This window comes from Hordeum vulgare, chromosome 3H, assembly GCF_904849725.1.
Source record: "Hordeum vulgare subsp. vulgare chromosome 3H, MorexV3_pseudomolecules_assembly, whole genome shotgun sequence".
NCBI lineage: Eukaryota > Viridiplantae > Streptophyta > Magnoliopsida > Poales > Poaceae > Hordeum > Hordeum vulgare.
Window position 1 is genome coordinate 569,628,812 of NC_058520.1, and position 22,686 is coordinate 569,651,497.

A 22,686-nucleotide genomic window follows, 5' to 3' on the forward strand; every position below is an offset into this window, starting at 1 on the left:
CTTATTCCAGCCCACTAGGGGCTGGTTTATATCTTACCATAGCCCATGATACCCCTTGGGGCGTGACACCCCTCCCGATGGTCCCCGGCACCCCTCCCGGCACTCCCGGTACACTACCGATGAGCCCGAAACTTTTCCGATGACCAAAACAGGACTTCCTATATATCAATCTTTACCTCCGGACCATTCCGGAGCTCCTCGTGATGTCCTGGATCTCATCCGGGACTCCGAACAACATTCGGTAACCAACCATATAACTCAAATACGCATAAAACAACGTCGAACCTTAAGTGTGCAGACCCTGCGGGTTCGAGAACTATGTAGACATGACCCGAGAGACTCCTCGGTCAATATCCAACAGCGGGACCTGGATTCCCATATTGGATCCTACATATTCTACGAAGATCTTATCGTTTGAACCTCAGTGCCAAGGATTCATATAATCCCGTATGTCATTCCCTTTGTCCTTCGGTATGTTACTTGCCCGAGATTCGATCGTCAGTATCCGCATACCTATTTCAATCTCGTTTATCGGCAAGTCTCTTTACTCGTTCCCTAATACAAGATCCCGCAACTTACACTAAGTCACATTGCTTGCAAGGCTTGTGTGTGATGTTGTATTACCGAGTGGGCCCCGAGATACCTCTCCGTCACACGGAGTGACAAATCCCAGTCTCGATCCATACTAACTCAACTAACACCTTCGGAGATACCTGTAGAGCATCTTTATAGTCACCCAGTTACGTTGCGACGTTTGATACACACAAAGCATTCCTCCGGTGTCAGTGAGTTATATGATCTCATGGTCATAGGAACAAATACTTGACACGCAGAAAACAGTAGCAACAAAATGACACGATCAACATGCTACGTCTATTAGTTTGGGTCTAGTCCATCACATGATTCTCCTAATGATGTGATCCCGTTATCAAGTGACAACACTTGCCTATGGTCAGGAAACCTTGACCATCTTTGATCAACGAGCTAGTCAACTAGAGGCTTACTAGGGATAGTGTTTTGTCTATGTATCCACACATGCACTGTGTTTCCAATCAATACAATTATAGCATGGATAATAAACGATTATCATGAACAAAGAAATATAATAATAACTAATTTATTATTGTCTCTAGGGCATATTTCCAACACTATCTTGTTTAACATAACCTCCGGAGTTAACGTTGGGTCTTTGGTGTACACCTCCTTAAAATATGAAGATGCCATCCGTTCCATCTCCGATGGCGATACACACCATGAACCATCATCTTTTTGAAGACGGCGGATGTTGTTTCTCCTGGCCCGCCATACCGCCTGTCGATGAAAGTGCTTAGTGTTGCGATCACCTTCCTTCAACCATGTGATGCGACTACGATGGAGCCACATCATTTCCTCCCTGTAGAGCAGTTCATCCAATTCCTCCATTTTCTTCTTTACTAGCATCCGATCGGCGTCATTAAGCTGCAAAACCTCAAGCTCCTGGCGCAGTTTCATGATTTGTTTCTCCACATGACCAAAGTTGTCCTTACTCCACTTACGAAGGTCCGACATGACTGATTTTAAGGATTCTGCCACATTTCCAAGATCACCAGTAGGTTTTACTTTTGCCCAAGTTGCCGCGATAACCTGGGAGAGACGGCAATCACGTTCCCACATAATTTCATACTTGAGATTCCCCGTACGCCTCACGTCAACCACCTCTTCTAGGTGCAAGAACAGGGGGCAGTGATCCGATCTGGGAGAAGTCAAGTGTTGTACTTTTGCATAGGGAAACATATCCCGCCAGTCGTCGGAGGCGCATACCCTATCCAGGCGGACTCGTGTGTTACCAATGCCTAGTCGCCCATTATCGTATGTGTAAGGCACACCCGAGAACCCTAAATCACTCAGCTCACAAAGTTCTAGAGTATCCCGGAAGGCTTCCATCTGAATTTCATGCCTGGCCGTCCTGGAGAAGTGCTCGTGCTGCCACAGGGCTTCGTTAAAGTCGCCCCCCACCATCCATGGCAACGTGGACAAGCCCCTAAGTCTGAGCAGATGATTCCACATGCACTGCCGATTCTCAACTCGTGGTTCCCCGTAAACAAAAGTTGATCTCCACTACTTCCCTGACCCTGGATCAGAGATAAGAACATCAATGTAACGCTGGCAGGAATCTAACACCGTGACATGATAGGATTCCTCCCAGAACAAGGCCAGACCACCACTATGACCAATGTTGTCAACACCACTAAAACCCTTTAAGCCTAACCTCCATTTAAGACTCTCAATCTTTGCACAGGTTTGTCTTGTTTCCGCAAGAAAGACAAAGCTTGGGGAGTGGGCTTTTACAAGAGCCCCAACTTCACGAACTGTCCGACGGTTCCCCGCCCCCCGGCAGTTCCAATATAAGTGACTCATTGGGCCTGGCGGCGCTCCACCTGGGAGCCCGCCGAAAGGTTGTCCGAGTCTGATTGAGCATCATCCTTCTTAGCACGTTTACTGTCTGAACTGGTAGATGGGGATTCTAAATTTGCAGCGTCCTTCTCATCTGTAATCAACAACATTTTCCCATCCTGAGCATGTACCACCACTTCATCCCGTTCCACAAGTAGACGCTTGCGAGCAGATTTATCGACCTCCATGGCCAGCAAGGTGTCCTTCTTAACGGGGCTAGATGCAGTGTCTTTCAACTCCCTGTCAATGGCCACCACCCCTTTGTCCGTCGACACTTTGGCCGCAGGGGAATCGGGAACAGTTTTGTCAGAACGGCTCGGCTCCCAATCACTCTTGAACTTCCCCGGGGGATCGGCATACATGTAGTCGCCGAATTTGAGATCTCTTTCCTCATACACGCCATTACCACACTCCTTATGATCATGACCAATGATACCACAAGCTTTGCAAAACCTTGCTAGCTTCTCATACGTGACGGCATATACTGATCTCACTTTACCTTTGACAATACTCACGAATTTCGTAAGGGGTTTCCTGACATCATGTTTAACCCTAACCCGGATATAATCTCCCCTGGAGTTTCATGCAATCCTTGTTTCCAGTATCTCCCCTGATGAACGAATCAACTTCTCTACCACATCCACTCTACAATATCCATCCGGGAGTTTATGGATCTGGAGCCATATGGGCATATGGACCATAAGAACGTCTGTAGCCTCAGAGTAACCATCATATGGAGCAAAAATCACCGTCATATTGCGAAACAGCCACGGACCCTGGTACATGATCTGATCCCAATCCCCCAGGCACTGTGCTTGGATCACAAACAGATTGGCGCCGATGGGACGGAACCTGACGGGTTTAGCCGTATTCCAGGCCGCTCTCATATCCTTGAAGAACGCAGCTTGACTGAAGTTTTTGAAAGTTTGGACCCTAGCTAGGACAAGCCATGGGATCACATCCGCGAGATCAGGAGCTTCCTCTTCCACGATCACATCATCGAATTCTTCCTCATGCAGATCCAGCTTCTCGAAGAAATCACCGAGCTCCTCGTCTTGTTTCCCCCTGGGAACCCAGGTTCATCGAAGAGAACGCATCTGGAGCCGATGCCATGACGCCGCTCGGGAGAATAACCCTCGCCAAGAACGGGGCGTTCGGGACGACGGGGAAAACCGCGGGAGTAGACAGGGCGACGGCAAGTCGACGGTAGACCTAGGGCGGACGGGGGACCTACGGCGTGGAGTCTGCCGCAGAGAGGTAAAACCCTAGTTTTGGCTAGGGGAGGTCGTACATAGTCTAAGTTAAAGAGTTACTTACCCCTGAAACGTAATACTATCGCATCTAGTAGCAATGCAATAGGTCTCACCAATTACATTGTACGAATCTGAGCATGATGAGGCACCTTCTATCTGCAGGTTTTGTTATCATGCGAACACTGGTTCTTTTGCAAACATAATATACCAGCTTCACGTGAACCATCAAAGGCGGAAGAAAGCCACGACAAATAAAGCATAATGTTGGAATCAATCAAGTCCTACGTAGCACTGAAAATTTATCCAAAAGGAAATCTGTAGTTGAGATTTCAGGAATCAACTCCTAGGTAACAGAAATGCTGACGAAGCAAAGCATCAGGATATGCAACACTTTTAAGTATACAACTACGCTGAAAAACAAGAAATGACAGAATGATCTGCGCAAATGCCAAACAACTGACTCCACACTCAAATGAGACGAGGCATGGTGCTTTGATATAAATTCCAAAAATATGAACCATGACAAAGAAAAAACAGCAGAAAAAAGAGTAATCAAGTGCACAAACCCCGAACAACAGGATATCGTTAGTTCGACAATACTATTTACAAAAAAATCAACATCAAGAAATCATTCTGCCATCGCACAAACAATAAGATATAAAATATGTGACTGACAGGAATTGCTCCTTTATCAAGCTTGCTCAAAACCGAAATAGCTACACAAAACAAAGTCTGGGACTTGGTCTTTCCACATGACAGCATCCAGCCCTACACTGACCTTATGCTTAGCCTGCCAGTGGGCGATATTACTAATGTACGATCACAACTCATCAGCACATGCACATGAAAGAACCAAACATTCAGCATACTTCAAGGTCCTTATAAACATCCCAACATCGTGAGTACTGCACGGCTGCCAACATACAAAACTCGGCCGCTACTCCCAGCACCCTGATCAAAAGCTGTGTCTGTTTTCACTCTCAAGAACAAGTTTGGCAAAGGCAGCCATGCCATCAGAAATCAGAATTGATACCTGCGAGCTTCTTGGCTGCTCTTTCATGGACCCAAACTCGGACTTGTGGGGGGTGTATAGAGAAAATCACCTCTCTTGCCGGTCTTATTTTTTCCTTCAGCATTTATGAGATTCCAACCTGCAAGGCTGCAACCAACACATCCACAACAGCACCAAGGTTTTCATCACGATGCAGTCCCACAGTTCATCAAACATGTCTCAAGCTGAAACAGAAGCAAGCGGCACTCCTTGAACCCCCTAGTGGATACAAACTGGCAAGGAATTCGAGCTATTCTCCACAGGCACAGTCTTTCTTTCTTCAGCGCCAAATACATCACAGGCAACTCCCTTGTGCTGTCTTTGGTGTGCTTCAAGAGTATTGCTGTCTCAATCCTAATTCTCACATTTCTGCAACTATAACGCTTCCTCCTACTCCTAAAGAAGATGAAACCAAACAAGACCAGACACATACATCAGGTGTTTCTCCATGGTCAATCATCTCCTCTAGCCATACCAATGCATCATATGTTCTGCCAACAGCACATAAACCTTCAATAACGTTGCTGAAACAGTTTCTGTCAGGACGATGGTGGTTCTTCACCATCCTCTCCATAACTCTTGCTGCCTCGACAAACCTTCCTTCTGAACACAAGCCACTGATCAAGATAGAGAATGTGTCCTTTCGAGCAACACAGCCAAGCTGCTTATCCATCTTTTTAAGGTACCCGAGGGCCTTCATTGCTTGCATAGCCTGGCAAAGCCCCTTCATTAACAAGTTATATGATGTCACAGTGGGAACAAGACCGTTATTGACCAACTCCTCCTCCAACACCTTGATTGCATCATCTACCCTCTGTTCCCTGCATAAGGCAACGATTTTGGCTTCAAACATGCATATTGTTGGCCTGAACCCCTTTTTGCCCATGTCCTGAAACAAATTGTCTGCCTCATTCAACCGTCCCTCGTCATAGAGATCAAGAATAATGGACTCAAAGCTCGCAACAGTGCGCCCACCTCGGACAACCAAAGCGCGGTCAATGGCTTCACGGGCATCCTCGACGGTAAGCACAGCAAGCATTGGCACGCGCAGAGAGCGCCTGCTACCTGGCGTCCTCAGCCCCTTCCTGATAATCTTATCGAGCACTTGCTCTGCCAGCTCACCCCGTCCAGCAGCACAGAGCGCGACCAGCAACGCCCGGAACACCACAACATCGCCGTCGCAGCCCCGCTGCGACACCCGCCACAGCATGGAGTAGACGACGTGCGTAGCCTCGTCGAGCATGCCAGCATCGCAGAGCGCAGGAACGATCGCGCGGTAGGCGCCCCTGTCCGGCTCAAGGCACTGATTAGACATTTCCTCGAGCACCTGGAGCGCGAGGTCAGGACGCCGCAGGCGACACATCTCAGAGATGAGCAGAGTGAGGTCTTGGGACTGTACGGACACCTCAGGGCGCCCCTGGGAGTCGGCGAGGAGCCTGGCAGCCTCGGGGAGGAGGCCACGGTCGAGGAGCCGGCGGAGGAGCGCGGAGAAGGAGAGGGACCAGGACGGGGCCGGGGAGGCGGGGAGAGAGGAGCGGAACATGGAGGCGGCGTCCGCGGCGGTGAGGTGCGGGATGGACGCGGCGAGGAGGGCGTCCGCGGAGGGGGAGCGGCGCAGGACGCGGCGGAGCAGCGAGGCGAGCAGCGCGGGTGAGGACGAGGCGGCGGCGGCCAGGAGCGAGGCGTGGACGGCGTCGCTGTGGCGGTAGGAGCCGCGCGGGTACCATCCGGGCGCGTCGGCGTACAGCTGCGCCGCCTCGACCGGGCTCTTCTGCCTCCGGATGGCCCCCGCCAGGTGCGCCGGCGCCAGCACCCTCGGCCACCGCACAGGCCTCGCGCCCCTCGCCATACCCGCTTCGGAGTTGAGACGCAACACAACGCTGCCACTCCAGTTCTCCAGTGGAAGCTCAGCCCGGGTCGGTCCAGCTGGGAGGCCCAGGCCCAAAGGCGCGTGTGCGTGTTGCCTGGTCGTCCGCGGGCCGCGGTGGGGGACGGGCCGGGGGGATCCTGGAAAGGCGGCATGGCAGGTTTGGACGTGGGTGGCGCGGCGCGCTCGTCGCGGGGGGTGGAGTCGCCACGCCACCGATTGCGCCTGTGTTGAAATAGTTAAGGCGGGTGGAGCATAAAAGACAGAGAGCGCAGCGCACCGCGGCCCCCCCCTCCCTCCCTCCGATCGCCGCCGTCAACCGCCGCACCTCTGCCCGGCCTTCCCCCGAGTGCGACGGAGGAGGAGCCCAGTCGCGCGGGAGACCGACTCGCGAGCGCACAGCGTCCGTGCGTCGCCGGCCATGGACAATAAGGAGGAGCACACCGGCAACCACCCCGAGCGGGAGGAGGTCGAGGAGGAGGAGGACGAGGAGGCCAAGCGCGCCGTCGTGCTCGGCCCCCAGGTGCCCCTCAAGGAGCAGCTCGAGCTCGACAAGGTAATCAAGTTAACTGCCCGCCAATCAATCAGTGATTTGTTTCCTTCCATTCATTCCGGGAAACAAACTTCAATGCAGATACAGAGATTTGGAATTGATTTATTCATGTGATCTCTGTTTGTTTCTAATGATGATGATGATGATGAATGCAGGATGATGAGAGCCTGAGGAGGTGGAAGGAGCAACTGCTTGGGCAGGTTGACACAGAGCAGCTCGGAGGTTGACACCGCACCACCACCACCCTCACATGCCTGATTCCTTGATCTCAACTTTATATCCGTGAACAAAACCAATACAATACGCACGATGTGTTTTGATCGGCTCTGAATTTCTCTTATGGGCGCGGCGCAGAGACTGCGGAGCCGGAGGTGAAGGTGCTGAACCTGACCATCCTGTCGCCGGATCGGCCGGACCTGGTCCTGCCCATCCCCTTCGTGCCCGACGAGAAGGGTTACGCCTTTGCGCTCAAGGACGGCAGCGCCTACAGCTTCCGCTTCTCATTCATCGTCTCCAACAACATTGTGTCCGGGCTCAAGTACACCAACACCGTCTGGAAGACTGGAGTAAGAGGTGACAACACACACCCCAACATGATCGCTCCTCCTAATGTCATTAGATGATTACATCTGCTCTATCTCTACTCGCATTATTCTTCATCTGGTTGTTACATCGAAATTTGACAAGTGGCCTCGATTGTTCCTTTTTAATGCCACAGTAAATGATTCTCTGCAATTTCCTGTGGTGTACTCTTCACGAACATTTAAGACGTCAAGATACAGATACATCAAGAGTATATAGGACATTTAGATAACATAATGGCGTCCTAACTGACCCTGTTCCCTTTAGGAGTGTGTTAATCTGCACTACATATCCTTCCCTCCTGAATCTGACATCTGTATAAGATGCTGAAATTGACACGATATATAATCATATGTGGATTTTGTAGTGCTTATCTAACCTAAAAAATAATCAAGATCATCTGCTGGTACATGGATAGGCTTAATTATGCTGTGCTCTGGGTCTTTTATTTTTATTTTTGAAGTAGTTGATCCGCCGTTCCCCTGTTGCAGTTGAGAACCAGAAGATGATGCTGGGGACATTCAGTCCCCAGGCAGAGCCCTACACATATGAGGGTGAAGAAGAGACCACCCCTGCTGGCATGTTTGCAAGAGGCTCCTATTCTGCTAAACTAAAGGTAACACATGCAGTACTTATCGAATTTAAAGCTAATGTTCCACTAATCACTCTGTTCTTTAGTTTGTGATTAACCACTCCTGTGATTAATTTATTTGCTTATTTCTGTTTCCAGTTTGTTGATGATGATGGAAAGTGCTACTTGGAGATGAGTTACTACTTTGAGATTAGGAAGGACTGGCCAACCGGCCAATGATGTGGGAACAAGGCTTCATTCCATGTTAGCTCATAGCTAAGCCAAGGCAGATTGGCAGATTGCGCTGTCGCTTCTAGAGACCATTACAATCATTCCTTTACGCCGTCGCCCGTCGTTAACCGCCTTTCTTTTTAAACTTTGTTGTTCCGAGCCTACTTAATTTTCACCCTCTTTTTTTTCTTTTCTTTTTCTTTCCGCATAATGTTCATTCAAACTCGCTATATAATCGGTTCTCCCTGGAGATACTCTGATACTGCTATTTATATATGTACCCGATCGACTTGTTGCTTGTCCGAAACACATTTTCTTTGTTCCATCTCTTATCGTGTAATTTCTGTCCATTAGGCGATCGATTTCAGAGCTTACCGCCATTTAAATTCCTTGGCAGTTAAACCAAGTGAGTGTTGTGGTAGCTCGGTTTTGCCTTTTTCACAATGGAATGATGTGTTGTGGCTGTCTTAATTTGGCTGCCATGTCGAGGTCTCGCGTGCGTCTCAAGATGTTTCCTGCACTAGTTGGCGTTGCTCACACTGGATGCTGCTGCTGCCGGTAGGGTAATTATCGCATTAGGTCATTAGGTGGTTGACTGATGCGACGCCGTTTTCGTGAGGTGGATGAATGAAAGCAAAGCTTTGGCGTAGTGGCAGCGTCGGTGCTTCACGGGCTCACTCTCGTGACCGGCCGGTAAGCAATGAATCAGCACTAGCTAGCCGAGGCTTAAAGCTTGCGCCTCGAGGCTCCAGACTTGACTTGCGCCATCATATTCATACCGACGCCGTTGACCGATTTCTTGCGATGAGGGCGATCCCAAAGTAGACGGGAAGTGCTGTGGTATTTTCGTTTTGTTTATTATTTTATATGGAGATGGTGTCTGTTGTTTCTAACCTTCTTCAATTTGACTAACGAAATGTGTGTTATATACAACACAAAATAATATATTTGGGTTCGGCATGAAAAAAAGTTTCCAACTATGCATTTGTTATGGCATATTCCACATGTTTCTAAATGAAGTTAAACTGAAAAATAAATTCCCGTCTGAAGAAAGTAGCGATATTGTCTTGTTATAGTGTGCACATCCTCTTTTGCGGGGAAAAAACTACGCATCTATTCACATCAATTGTCCAGATAGTATAAAGACTATTAAAAGTTAAAAAAATATACATCTAGATCTGTAGACCATCTAGATAGTGACGACTACAAGCATAAAGCACGCGTCCTAAACAACAAGTTTGCACGTCACAAAGATGGATGATCCAGTTTAAAATTGTAACACTTATTTTAGATCGGAGGGAGTAGTAAATTTGAATTGAGGCCTATTCCATGAAGGACTTAAACTTACGTACGTAGTTCACATCATTTGACCAACTAAACTTTTTAGTTTGCAATAAATGGAATTTTTTTGCAACATACACTTTATCTATCTTAGAGCGCAACTAAAACAACTCCATCTATCCTGATTTGTTAGGTTTACACGTATTTGAATAAAAACACTGACCGCTAATTTGAGTAACAATATACTCCCTCTGTCTCTCATTGTAAGATGGTTTTTTGAAACTACACTAGTATAAAAAAAAAATTACATCATGAGACGGAGGGAGTATTTGTTATGTCTAATAAAAAATATACCACTAGATACACGTTCTAGAGAAACTTTTAGTGTTATAGTCTTTGTGGCATATAACTCAACTTTTTACGGACAAGGTTCTTTTAGTGAAATGTGTAAGAGCCTTACCAATCAGGATGGAGTAGAGACCATAACACATATGTGTACGCTAAGATAATTACGTAAACAATATTTTTGAGCTCCAACCTTGGAGGATATCGATTCATTAATAAATAAAAAAGAGTTGTCATGTTAATTAGCAAGAAAACCGGACTAAAAACGTCACAACATTTCCGCAATGACAAGACACCCAACCAACTTGGCTAACCACATAGATACACATGACGTTAAGGAGAGAAACATCGTGGAGCTTGACATCTGGTATCGTCATCATCCTCTGCGAGCCAACGACTCCGACTCCATCATCGACGACCACCAACATAGCCCTCACCGCAAACAGACATGGAGACTGGAGCCCGCCTATGCCAACCAGTCAACCACACGTGCCGACGACCAAGCAGCTTTGACTCTATCAATGAGCATCACTAGAGAGAAATAGTTAGGTCTGCTGTCAAACAAGTGTCGGAACCAACCACCCATCTTGTGTCATCATCACCACGAAGGCCCTCCTCAGCACCTCCGATAATGAGTGAGGCACGGTGACTCCTTAAACACACCAGATAAAATTGACTACCAAAACTCAATCGCAATCCAGCTCCGCGTGAAGCCCGCCATCGTTGCCACGTGATGCGGCGCACAACCAGCCACATTGCACGAGGGACACCTACCGACCGCATTGCCGTGACCATCTAGCATGTGGACGACACGAAGAAAATCCAATGGTCTTCAAGACGACGCCCCGGAAAGGGAAGCGACGATACTGACGCTGTCAACCAACCGGACTAGGACTTAGGATTTTACCCGAAGAACTGAATCCGAGGGTGTGCAACGGATGAACTCCACACCGGCGCCTCCAAGGAGGTGAAATGACGCCCACGGACGTCGATGACGTTGGTCGGCAAGAGCCCGGCAAGCTTTCCCCTCAAGCACCTCCAACACCACATCCCCATGCATCACCCCTCTGCTAGCCCGCACGCCCGCGCCGTGACCATTGAGGAGCCAACACAAAGCTCGTGCCAACCATAAACCAGCCTAGCACACAGCAGCGAGCCGGATTTGGCCGAGACCGGCAAGATCTGGCGTCCCATCGTTGTCGCACCGCAACTGCGACCACCACAGGCTGCCATGCGGTCGACGTGAGCAAGGATGACCTCGAGAGAGAGGGAAAGAGGGGGCGCCACCCCCATCCCATCTCGTCCAGAAAGAGTAGTCGGGCGAAGCCCTGAAGATCGTCGACAAAGGTGACGCAGCTGCCATCTGCAAGAGACACCGTCATGGAGGTCATCGAACCACTGCGGTGCGCAACAAAGAGGGCAAGTGCTCCCACCACGAGCTCCCGACGCCGGACGAGAAAGGACCCACCGCCTACCGCCTGGGCTTAGCCCAGAGGCCTCCTTCGGCGACAACAAGGGGAGGAGGTGGGGACAACATAGAAAGGTGCTTAGTTGTTTCCAATTAACTTTAAAAAATCATTGTTGGGATATTTTTTGTTTTAGGCACCTTTCTCTCCCGTGATATAGTTAGTACTAGTATATTGTTATTTTTTTCAATGCCAAAACTTGTAAGATCTGACCAGTTTGTAGAAAAAGTTGTCACATCTAGGATACGTAATCAATACCATAAGATTCATCATGAAATATATCTTCATATTATCTCTGCGTTCCAAAATAATTTAAGTTGTAGATTTGTCACAAGTCAAGCTTGTTGTAATTTGACCAACTCTACAGAAAAATATGCTAAGATTTACGACACCAAATACACATAATATGAAAATAGTCTCATGAGACTAACTTGACGTTCTACATGTTATTATATTTTTCAAAAGACTTGGCCAAACTAAAACAAGTTTGACTTGAGGCAAAACCAGGACTTCAATTATTTTGAAACAGAGGTTGTATTTGTAAAGGTTGACTTTCATAAAACCTGTGCACCGAGTACGTTTTTAGAGCTCAATACTAAGATATTTATGAACCCAAAGATTCTATGTTTCCCTTGAGCGCCACAATTAATCAGTGGAGGCATGTTAGTTTCTCTTTTTTTTCTCGTCGACAAAGAGGTACTCAATTGATTTAAGAGCCAATATATATCAAAAAAGTAATCGATGTAAATTTCTTTGTAAAATGGTACTAAGAATTATGGAACTAGACATGCAACAACAAACAGCAGAATTGCATAACAAATAACTTCGCACCCTAATTACGACAAACTCATCCAGTCACAAGTTACAACTTCCAGTTTTCCGATAGAGGCCTCAAACATCGTTCAGGTGTACACTTGGCAGTTGGCACACATGACTTCATAACATCGAGGAGTACTTTCAAAAGCAGAGTGAACGAAAATTTATATATTCCTCCCTTCCAGTTGGTGCTTATACCCTTCCCGCACAGTCTGCAATCAGTACTGATAGTACCTGGGTGAACTCGAAAATGCTAAAATACACGACCCTGTGATGAATTCATCACTTCTTTCCACCTCCAGAAACATTGAACTTGAAGAAGATGATGTCTCCATCCTGCACCACGTATGTTTTCCCTTCCTGCCTGTACTTCCCAGCAGCCTAGAATCCATAGCAAACGGTAGCGTAACTTGTAAGGTTGAGTTTAAAGATCAAAAGTAAGTCAAATGGTACAGATCTAACATGGACAGTGTGTGTGCACACCTTTACAGCAGATTCACTGCCCAGCTCTTTTAGATCTTCAAACTTCATTACCTGATCAAAAGAGTAGATATACATATGAATTGCCAAGGTTCAGACAGTGCATACAGTTGAGTAAACAACACCATAGTACTAGCTATGACAGTATACAGATCAAATTCCAAAGCAGAAGTGCGAAAATACTATGAAGGAGATCAAGGGACATAGTGCATCACAACTCACAAATAGTAAGAATAGTAACAATTAACTACACTGTCGTTCAATTATTCAGAATAAAGAAATTGTTTACCTCGGCACATATGAAGCCTCTTTCAAAATCAGTGTGAATTGCACCAGCAGCTTGCGGAGCTTTACTTTGACGTCTGATCTGCCAGCACTTCACCTGAAAAGAGAATTCAAGCTTGTAAGCTAGAAGAATACTGCCAAATGTACTCAGAAACTCCTACTTGAAACTTCAAACATGAACAGACATCTGAACAATCTAATATATTCCTCCACGTTTAGAACATAAACAGCCAACAAGATGCAACTTCGACCATTATTGTTGATATGTTAGTTAAAAAAACAGAATTATGAAAAACGTATTATTTGCATTTGTCAAATCTCATTAAATTATTTACATATTGATTGTGGAAGTTAGAAGATTGATTGCACCCCTTATGTTGGAGCAGAGACAATAACCAATAAAGGCTGATGTACAAAGAACAAGCACATGAATTTTGCACAACAAAATTTTAATAGGCTGCTGTTGTACCACCATTTTAGAAAAATGAAGTAAAACATGCCTTATACAATGCGTAGTACTGACACAAAGCACAATATAAACATGTGAAATGTACCTCGCCATGACCAGCAGTGAAGAAGTATATGAGATGAATTGCTGCAAAACCAGTCTTGATGATTTTGGGGATCAAACTGTTCACGGTGATGAAAGATTCAGTATAAATAAATTAAATAGAAAACGTTGAACAATATTCAAATAGAAGTTGCAATGCAGGTTAAACAAATAAGCTTGATTGCTATCTTAATTGTGGTAATCAACTCAGCCATAACTATGCTACATAACTTGCCTTATCGTCTGGTTTTCGGCACAATATTTGGCAGCTTCATCTCCTGGCATATCCACTAGTTTCTGTTCAAATGCACAGCTGAAAGGAATAATAGTTTCACCACCATGTTCTTGCACCCTGAATAAAAAATTAATTAGATATTAGTTAATATTCCAAGACCCCCTTCTCGTAGGAAATTGTGCATATTAGGTTTACAAACACAAAATCAGATTTAATCAAAATCACAAACAAATGAACTATATATAATTAATTTCTTACTGGGGACAAGAGCCTACAACATACTCCCTCCATAAACTAATATAAGAGTGTTTAGATTACTACTTTAGTGATCTAAACACTCTTATATTAGTTTACAGAGGGAGTACTTCAGAAAATGCAATCTACTCCCTCCATCCCATAATATAAGGGCGTTTTTGACACTACACTAGTGTAAAAAACGCTCTTATATTATGGGATGGAGTATTTCTTACTGGGGACAAGAGCCTTCTTTTGTGTCATGGGTTTTTCTCAGTATCACGGTTGGTCGGTTCTAGGACTGAGACAGTGAGTACCAGGGGTGAGAGTGGGAAGGTTTGAGGATGGTGATTATCTATACCAAACTTCTTGCTAAATGCTTTATTGATATGGTAATGGTCGTGCCCCTATTATAGGAAAGACTCAAATTGATGCTGAAGCATATATCACAAATTTCCTAACCAAAACTATATGTTTATCTTCCTAACTAAACTGATCTCTTTACCTAACTAAACAGATACATAGCAACTTAAAGGCCCATTGTCCTTGTCTTGTTCAAGTGGGTACGTTCACGTGATAGTAAACTCCTGCTTAGTGCTGACACATACCATGTGGGTACTAGCACTCCTTAGCGCGGAGTGCTGACACATACCACTGGGAGTCTGGGACCCGGCCCACTACCCATGACAATTGCTGGTATTCATGTAATCGATCAATAAATTTTGCAAGATACTACCTTCAAATACAGCAATCGACAAGTCCAAGCATTAATATTGGTTCTCTCTATGATAACATTTTTTCAATATATAACAAACCCAACGTGTTTATAAATCAGCAGCTAGTCTACTCAACAAGCAAGTTGGAACAAATATCATATACAACAAGATATAATGATGGAAACTTGAAGCGATTTAGCTTCAAAATGATATATCCTGCTACAGCAATTAGACTGAAAATGAACAGAAGTTCCACAGAAAAATAGCACTCGCAGTTTGAACTGCATTCTATCATGAGTTCATCTGCGATTCTACTATAGCCATTAGACTTGGGGTAGAAATAATACCAAGCATGTATCTTTGGTAGGAACTTGTTCTTTTTCCTCAGGTAGTCCTTTTCACTCATGTTCACCTGCACAAAATAACATATTAGACTAAACAATAGAGCTACATTTTACTCTCCAAATGATGGTTAGGCCTTTTAGAAGCCATATAAAAGAAAATGTGTTTTTTGTGTTTCAACAGCTAATGATAAAAAAGTAAGGTCAAATCGAAGGATTAATCCAATAAATGAGCTACAGTTATAGCAGAGCGACTAATGACCATTTGGCATGATTACTCAAGCTGAACGTGGAATGATTCCAGACATCGAGGACATATTTTCTCTTGCTGCTAATATAAATATGATTTCAAATGGTGTATGCACAGCAGGTATTAGTTATATGTACCATAATATAACACATACAACAGTAGGTCTTTCAAGTAGGATTTATGCTTCCCATTTCATTTCTCTCTCCAACCGGTGGGCAATAATTATATGAAAGTGAAAGTATCTAATCTTCATAAACCCTTTCTAGAGCACACCATCCCTATATTCCTATTACGGACCCTGTTGTCAGAAAAAGGAAGAATCCATATGGAAATATCATATATCCTGGGATTTCCTTACCTCACTAAAACTCTAATGACACTTCTTGCATACTTTGCTTTGGTCCTTGTTCACGAATGGAAGTGTAACTTAGACAATTGCTTCAACTATTAGACTTGCAATGCATTAAAGTGGAATAAAACAGGCATGTGGAACTACAAAGGTTCCCCCACTCTAATGCTATAGCAAGAAGCATGCAATAGTTTTTTTTAAGTTATGTTTCCATCGACCGGATAAAATTATGTTAATTGTCTACGGGGCATGCACTTCTTGCTAATCATACAAATAGCGGGAGTATGACGGATCGATTACCAGTCACCCATGAGTTCCGTAATGGCTCAAAATAAATGTTGGAAAGCAGAAGTAGACACACAACAACAACAAAAGAGAGGAAACAACCCTCAAAAAAGAGTCACAATGATTGAACTTTATAGATGTACATGCTGGTAAAGAAGTTCAAGCAAGAAGCGTGTAGCTATAATTAATCAAATGATGTCATTGCTAACAAAGAGTTCAAGCAACAAGCATGTACATATTAATCAAATGAGACCATTCTTCCAACCCGAGTAAATAAAAATTACCAAATAAACAACGGGCTTGGCAGTAAGCAGCTGAAAGGTATTCAAGATCTCAATTTCAGCAGCTTTCCATTCCCCTAAACGTACATCTTTCCCGTCTTGGAGATGTGCCATGATCTGTTATAAGGCAAAGTTGAAACTAAATTACCGATCAATCTACCAACAAAAGAATGATATACCAGTAAAGAGATTTCAATTGTTCATGAGATCTAACTGATTGATAGAAATGAAGCATAAGTGCAAAAGTGCAGAGCTGTAAAACATGTCATACCCTCTGACATAATTCATGGTCTATCTTAAGTTGCTTGTCATTGCTCCTCTTCATTGACTTCTCAAGGTCATCAATTTTAGCCTGCACAAACTCTATATCCTACAGAACAAAGTGCAACAGAACCTTGTTACAACTAGGTTAAACAATTGCTAAGCTGACGAACAAATCAAGCAAAACTCGAATCAAACCTTGAGCCTCAGTTCGTGACTAATAGTTTCCAAATCACGAACAGGATCAACTGTATCATCAATATGAGTGATTTCCTTGTCTTCAAATGCTCCTAAAATCATTACCACGCTATCAGTTACAGACACAGCAAAATATTCTAGTCCTGTAATTTAGGTCTCCACAAAGATATCCAAAACTTATCACTTAGAAGATATATAATACAGACAAGAATAGCCAAGGGAACTTTATTCAGAAACATAATTCAATAGTTGAATCATAAACATTTTGCAATAAAAACATACTCAAGACATGAAAGATTCCATCAACAGCACGTATATGGGATAAGAAGGCATTGCCCAGACCCTCCCCTGCACTTGCTCCTCTAACAAGACCGGCTATGTCGTTGATTTCCAGATATGCAGCCACCTGCAGAGAATAACAAGAGTCACTATACATCTGAAACATAAACCGAGAAGCTGCAGATACTGTAGAAGTGTAAAGCAGAGAAAAGAGACAAACCTCACTCTTTGGCTTGAAAAGTTGGCAAAGCCAGTCAAATCGTTCGTCCGGAACATGCACCCGTGCCTCATTTGGTTCAATGGTACAGAATGGGAAGTTCTCGGCCGGAATGGACAACTTCGTTACTATGTTGAAGAAAGTTGATTTGCCAACATTGGGTAACCCGACCTGCATGAAACATCAATAGGGAACGTCATATCTCCTCGTGTTACTCTACTTGGCTAAAGCAGAACAAGTGATGCGCCAAACAACATTCAACAGAAGAGTAGTCCATCATGATTAATGATGAAATCTGAGATCGAATAACACCATCAAAGCAACTAGAGAAGTGCGGCAGTGGCAACCCATGTGTAGTGTCAAAAACGCTCTTATATTATGGGACCGAGGGAGTAGTACGCAGTAACATCCTAATTGTGTCCAAGCAAACAGAGTGACATACATAAAACTACAATCCGTCATGCTCCTACTAGCATGTGGCGACTAAGATTTAAGCAGGGATAACATTTCATATGTTACTATTCCAGAGAGAGCAAAGAGATCTATTCTAGAAGTAGTGAGGTAAATGGGGCGCATTTTGAGCCTGAATTGGGATGCAGAACCGACACTAGAATGGTTCCCACAAGGCCGCAACCATGCGGCGCACTGAAACATATAGGCTTGAACAACAAAATCACGGAATCCGTGAGATCCGCGCCAGGTTACAAGCCACGAGCTAGCCACCAGCGATTCCGAACCTCGCCAGTGCGGACCAAGCGAAACCCAAGGTCCTACCACAGGAAGCCAGACGCAACAGGGACATCGCATCCACATGCTCTCCTGTCAATCCGATCAACCGCCACCGCACCCACCAAGTAACGCGACCATGAAACAAACCCCTGGAACGCCGGGAATCCGCGGGAGGGGGGATGAGGGAGGGGGGGCGTACGATTCCGATCTTGAGGTGGGAGGAGAAGCGGCCGAGGATGGGGCGCTCCGCCGGCTCGGCGTCCTTCTTCGACGCCTTGGGCGGCATCGGGCTCGGCTCCGCTGCGGCGAGGTGGTGCGCTGGGGAGGAATCTGGGGATGGGCTAGCGTGTGTGGGAGAGAGAGAGAGATGTGGGCTGGCCGGCTAGGGTTTTTGATGGGAAGTGGTAGTTGCGGCGAGCGTGAGAAGAACAGGGTTACGGGTTAATCTTTTTTTTTAGGGGGGTACGGGTTAATCACGTGTAGGATGGGCTCAAATCTGGGCATATGGGTTGCGCTCGTGGACCGGCCCACGGGCACGGAATTTCAGCCCGACATGTGTTGGGTACGACACACGAAACAAGCTCGAGCCCAAAAAAACAGGCATTAAGATCGACCAACATGCCGCTTAGGCCTTGTTTGGTTTAGCGGTTTAGGCTTGCTAGCACAAATGCCCGTGCGTTGCAACGGGAGACATTGCTACATCTCTTATGTCTACACCTATTTTCCTCCTTGCTCGTCTCAGTTTGTCACACGCACATGCGTTACAGCTGAATAAAAGTTCTTTACACTCCTATGGTCTTCCTATATGCTCTTTGGATAGAAAAAATGGCCAGCTTAATTGATGAAGCACGTTAAAATTATGCTTCATATATTTTCATTTTAATTACTCCCTCAGTTTTTGAATGTGTGCTCCATATATTTAAATTTGTGCGTAGGACAACAGCACTTAAAAACACCCCCACAGTTCTACGCCGAGAAAGCAATTGATTATGTGCAAGCACAACTCCCTAAAGCAAATTTGATACAAAAAAATGCCATTTGTTCCGTCCACCAAAGCAACCAACAATGCATTATTCATCAAAACTATACCATCTACTGAGATATGTGTAGTCATGTTTGAAAAGAAACAAAGACATTTGCAGTCCGGACTTGTTAAGAAAACATCAAATTAGGCCGAGAAAACCTGGTACAACATTTGCTCTCCGCACTTGTTACCAACACATAAAATTTGGCCGAGATACCCTGAAACGACATCGAATTAAGCACACAAGCTTTTCAGGACAGAGGAAGTAGTATTTACATAAATGATAAATTTAGCATGAGAACTTTCTAAACAAACATCTCATTACATAGTTAAAATATGATATTACTAAACAAAACAAGAGATATGGTGATTTAGGAAAAAGGTATAGTGAATTAACCATCATACATTTCTCTTCCGTTTCTCCATTGTATATTTGTATTGCCCATCTAATGGAAGAAATAAATTATTTTTCTAAACTACAAAGCTTACACGGTAATTTCGCCAGCACATAATTAACTCACATAGTTTTTTTAGCTGTGTACATAGGAGATTGATTGGTGAGTTGAAATAGTACATGGACAGAGTTGATTAAAGAAAAACGAAAATAATATGAATAGGGAGCACGAAGGCGTGGCTATGTACCGTCGATTTTCTCCCGACCGCACAAGCACATGGCAGAAAAATAATATGCTGCTGAGAAAATGCAGTGAAGAAAATTAATGGTGGCGTGTAACACGAGAGCGACAGGGCTCTTGCCCTTTGCTGCTCCGGCTGGGTAGAAAATTCATTGTCTGGCTGGCTGGCTAGTCATTCACCTTGGCGTTCAGTTTTTGTACACCGGTGTCGCGGTCAAGAAAAGTGGAAGAACCCATTTTTAACTGCGCATGTGGGCGGTTATTCAAAGCGGACTGCTACTGGGTTGCTCGGTGGAGTCTTCTTCTTCTACCTATCGTCTCCGTAGCAGAAATAAGTTGAGATAGTAAAATGATTGGAACCCGCCGCAGCTTTGGGGGTTCAGACGGCAACTTCAATGGCGCACAGTGTGGCAGCCTGCGAATCGATGTGCCGATCACGCGACTGGCGCTCATTTACTCTCACCCAACCACCCGAGTAGTACCCAACCCATTGCGCCTTCGGCGGCCATGGCCTTCTCCAAGAACATTTCAACGGGAAGAAGCCAGGAGAAAGAGGACAAGGAATTGTCCGAACAGTGTGCGGAGGAAAAAATTCGGGGGAGAAGATGTAGTGGTACCTCGTACAGGTGGACGACGTTGGGGTGCTTGAGCAGCTTCAGCGTCGCGATCTCCGTCTTTATCTGCGCCACCGCAGCCACCAATGAGCAAGCAAGACGAAAGAATCCAGGGATCGATCCATGGATTGGGCAGAAGGGGGGCGCGCACCTGCTCGTCGATCTTCATGGCGAGGATGTGCTCGCGATCGAGGATCTTGATGGCGAAGGGCCGGCCCGTGTCGGCGTGCCGCGCCAGCCTCACCTTGCCGAAGTGCCCCTCCCCCAGCGTCCGCCCCATCTCGTACTTGCCCATCCGCATTGCTCCCTCCGTAGCCGCCATGCCGGCGCGGGTTCGCCGGCCTGCCGGCACCTCTCGGCGGGGGTAAAGGTCAGGACGCGAGAGCGGCCATCCAGCCCACGAGGTACCCCGCCCCCAGCTCCTTCCTACCTACGACAGGTCGTGCTCCACCTCAGGCCACGAAGTCTGTCCGCGTTTCAGCCATATTCATGGCTCCGTTCCTCTTCCTCGACCGTGGCAAGGGCGATTGCTGCCGCACGCCCCTGTGATTTCGTGCTGAAGACAAGAAATTATATAGGAGGAAGAGGATGGATTAAACAGGAGGAAGAGGACGGATGAGGAGGAGCCGCGGTAGGGATCTGTTCTTTGGCCGGCTAGATTAGGGAGGAAGGAGAAGCTTTATTTGTGCTAGAATAAAAATCCACACACAAACCTGCATCCCACGACTGGAGTTGCCGTCGGACCAGCAGCAGGTAGCCGCGTTGTCCCTATTCTCCCTTCTCTTCTCTCAATCTCACCTCATCTCTTCTTCACAGGAGACCGAGCCGTCATGGCCATGGAGCACGGCCTCCACTACGCGCCGCCGAGCTTGATCCCTACCTCATCCGCCTCGCGTTTATGTCCGCCGCTTCCCTGCCGTTGCCCTTCTCGGAGAGCCCTGTCGTCGTCGTCCTGCGTATGTCCCGATCGGATCAAAAGCGCGGCCGCTCGATCTGCAGCCGAACATGAAGGGCACACAAAGATCGAACCGTTTTTTCTCCCTCACCAAGGACTGCGGGTTGATTATCATAAAATAGAAGGGTTTTTCTGCAAAAATGCCACGACGGAAAACCAGAAATCCAATTTGTTTTATTATTAGGGAGAGATTCCACCGGTTTAGAATACAGACCTCCACGCATCGTTTTGTGGATTAGGCAAATGTAGTACCAATGTTGGGCATTGCCAGACCAGCTTTAATCTAAAACGAATTATCAAGGGGGTCCCCATAACGACCTCGATCGTGTAAGGAGCGCTCATTTATGGAAAATAACACCGGTAGCCGGAATCTAAGGGGGCAAAGGTGGAACAAAACACCAGGCTAGAAAGGCCGAGCCTTCCACCTTTTACCAAGTATATAGGTGCATTAAATTAAATAGCATTTAATATGGTGATATAACAAGGAACCCATGCTTTCACATGGAAGCATCTGCACCTGCAACTAGCAACGCTATCAACAGGGTTAAGCAAGCAGTAACATAGCCAATCAGTGGTTTGCTAGGTTGAACAGGTTGAAGGTAATCATGGCATTGTTGAGAGGCTGATATTCAACAGGTGGTAGGCAACGAGACATACGCGATAGCATCGAAATAACTAGCATGGCAATGATAGTAATGGTATCTGGGGAAATGATCATCTTGCCTGAGATCCCGCTTGGAAGAAGAACGACTCCGTGAAGCAGACGAACCGACGTAGTCGAACGGGTCCTCACATCCGACACGCTTACGGAACTCTATCGAGACAGGGAAACCGGAAACAAGCATCAACACACGATATTCACCACACGATGCACAACACATATGATGCATGAGCTACTGAATACATGCAAGTCACGGCATGACAAATCACACAATCACACCTACACATTAAGTGAAGTTCAATATGCACGAGTTGCATATTGACGAAACTCCACGTTAATTATTTAATACACTCCCGGTTATCTACACGGCAATATTAATGTTGTCAAACATGCAAGAGGTGAAGCGGAAATTAAACTACCTATCTAGGCATTTTAAATGAGGCCGGAAACGACATATAGCATCTCCAAAACGACCTCACATGTTAATTTACAATTCTGTCCAGATCTGAACTAATGCATTTAATTAGTCGTTAAACAGCAAAACAAATAGGTTCACGTGATTCTACGCGTCAAGGCAAGCAATCTACACATAGAGATCATCTCCAACGGAGCTACGGATCAAAAGATACAAGCACCGCAAGATATGATGGCATGAGTG

At 45.7% G+C, this 22,686-nt stretch overlaps 4 protein-coding genes and 1 long non-coding RNA gene across 5 annotated transcripts; 2 read left to right on the top strand and 3 right to left on the bottom strand.

Moving 5' to 3' along the window:
* Nucleotides 1–4,243: 4,243 nt before the first annotated feature.
* Nucleotides 4,244–6,586, bottom strand: LOC123442060 (pentatricopeptide repeat-containing protein At1g05600-like). Its single transcript, XM_045118175.1, has one exon. The coding sequence runs from the start codon at nt 6,584–6,586 to the stop codon at nt 5,099–5,101; it is 1,488 nt and encodes a 495-aa protein (XP_044974110.1). The 3' UTR covers nt 4,244–5,098.
* Nucleotides 6,587–6,875: 289 nt separating this feature from the next.
* LOC123445183 (rho GDP-dissociation inhibitor 1-like) lies at nt 6,876–8,848 on the top strand. Its single transcript, XM_045122138.1, has 5 exons — nt 6,876–7,160; nt 7,313–7,379; nt 7,512–7,730; nt 8,231–8,355; nt 8,470–8,848. Exons 1-5 carry the CDS (start codon nt 7,026–7,028, stop codon nt 8,548–8,550), a joined length of 627 nt encoding a protein of 208 aa, XP_044978073.1. The 5' UTR covers nt 6,876–7,025; the 3' UTR covers nt 8,551–8,848.
* A 3,593-nt stretch (nt 8,849–12,441) lies between these two features.
* On the bottom strand, nt 12,442–18,600 carry LOC123445184 (obg-like ATPase 1). Its single transcript, XM_045122139.1, has 12 exons — nt 18,339–18,600; nt 17,414–17,581; nt 17,197–17,320; nt 16,915–17,006; nt 16,727–16,825; nt 16,459–16,572; nt 15,297–15,361; nt 14,000–14,116; nt 13,769–13,844; nt 13,219–13,311; nt 12,933–12,983; nt 12,442–12,830 (listed from the first exon to the last, which is right to left on the bottom strand). The coding sequence occupies exons 1-12, from the start codon at nt 18,423–18,425 to the stop codon at nt 12,732–12,734; spliced, it is 1,185 nt and encodes a 394-aa protein (XP_044978074.1). The 5' UTR covers nt 18,426–18,600; the 3' UTR covers nt 12,442–12,731.
* A 592-nt stretch (nt 18,601–19,192) lies between these two features.
* LOC123445185 (CBL-interacting protein kinase 21-like) lies at nt 19,193–21,155 on the bottom strand. Its single transcript, XM_045122140.1, has 3 exons — nt 20,564–21,155; nt 20,416–20,478; nt 19,193–19,381 (listed from the first exon to the last, which is right to left on the bottom strand). Exons 1-3 carry the CDS (start codon nt 20,732–20,734, stop codon nt 19,292–19,294), a joined length of 324 nt encoding a protein of 107 aa, XP_044978075.1. The 5' UTR covers nt 20,735–21,155; the 3' UTR covers nt 19,193–19,291.
* Nucleotides 21,076–21,667, top strand: LOC123445186. The gene is made up of 2 exons (XR_006631059.1): nt 21,076–21,165; nt 21,229–21,667. It is a non-coding gene; the product is annotated as an uncharacterized LOC123445186 (long non-coding RNA).
* Nucleotides 21,668–22,686: the final 1,019 nt, after the last annotated feature.

Excerpts from the sequence above, each read along its gene's own strand:
- LOC123442060 (XM_045118175.1), bottom strand. The coding sequence starts at position 6,586 with ATGGCGAGGGGCGCGAGGCCTGTGCGGTGGCCGAGGGTGCTGGCGCCG.
- LOC123445183 (XM_045122138.1), top strand. The coding sequence starts at position 7,026 with ATGGACAATAAGGAGGAGCACACCGGCAACCACCCCGAGCGGGAGGAG. Across the intron at positions 7,161-7,312 it reads AGCAGCTCGAGCTCGACAAG|GATGATGAGAGCCTGAGGAG; the intron begins GTAATCAAGTTA and ends TGATGAATGCAG. Across the intron at positions 7,731-8,230 it reads CTGGAAGACTGGAGTAAGAG|TTGAGAACCAGAAGATGATG; the intron begins GTGACAACACAC and ends CCCCTGTTGCAG.
- LOC123445184 (XM_045122139.1), bottom strand. The coding sequence starts at position 18,425 with ATGCCGCCCAAGGCGTCGAAGAAGGACGCCGAGCCGGCGGAGCGCCCC. Across the intron at positions 16,826-16,914 it reads GTCACGAACTGAGGCTCAAG|GATATAGAGTTTGTGCAGGC; the intron begins GTTTGATTCGAG and ends TTTGTTCTGTAG. Across the intron at positions 13,312-13,768 it reads TCACTGCTGGTCATGGCGAG|GTGAAGTGCTGGCAGATCAG; the intron begins GTACATTTCACA and ends TTCTCTTTTCAG.
- LOC123445185 (XM_045122140.1), bottom strand. The coding sequence starts at position 20,734 with ATGGCGGCTACGGAGGGAGCAATGCGGATGGGCAAGTACGAGATGGGG. Across the intron at positions 20,479-20,563 it reads CCATGAAGATCGACGAGCAG|ATAAAGACGGAGATCGCGAC; the intron begins GTGCGCGCCCCC and ends GCGGTGGCGCAG. Across the intron at positions 19,382-20,415 it reads ACGTCGTCCACCTGTACGAG|GGTATCTCGGCCAAATTTTA; the intron begins GTACCACTACAT and ends ATGTCGTTTCAG.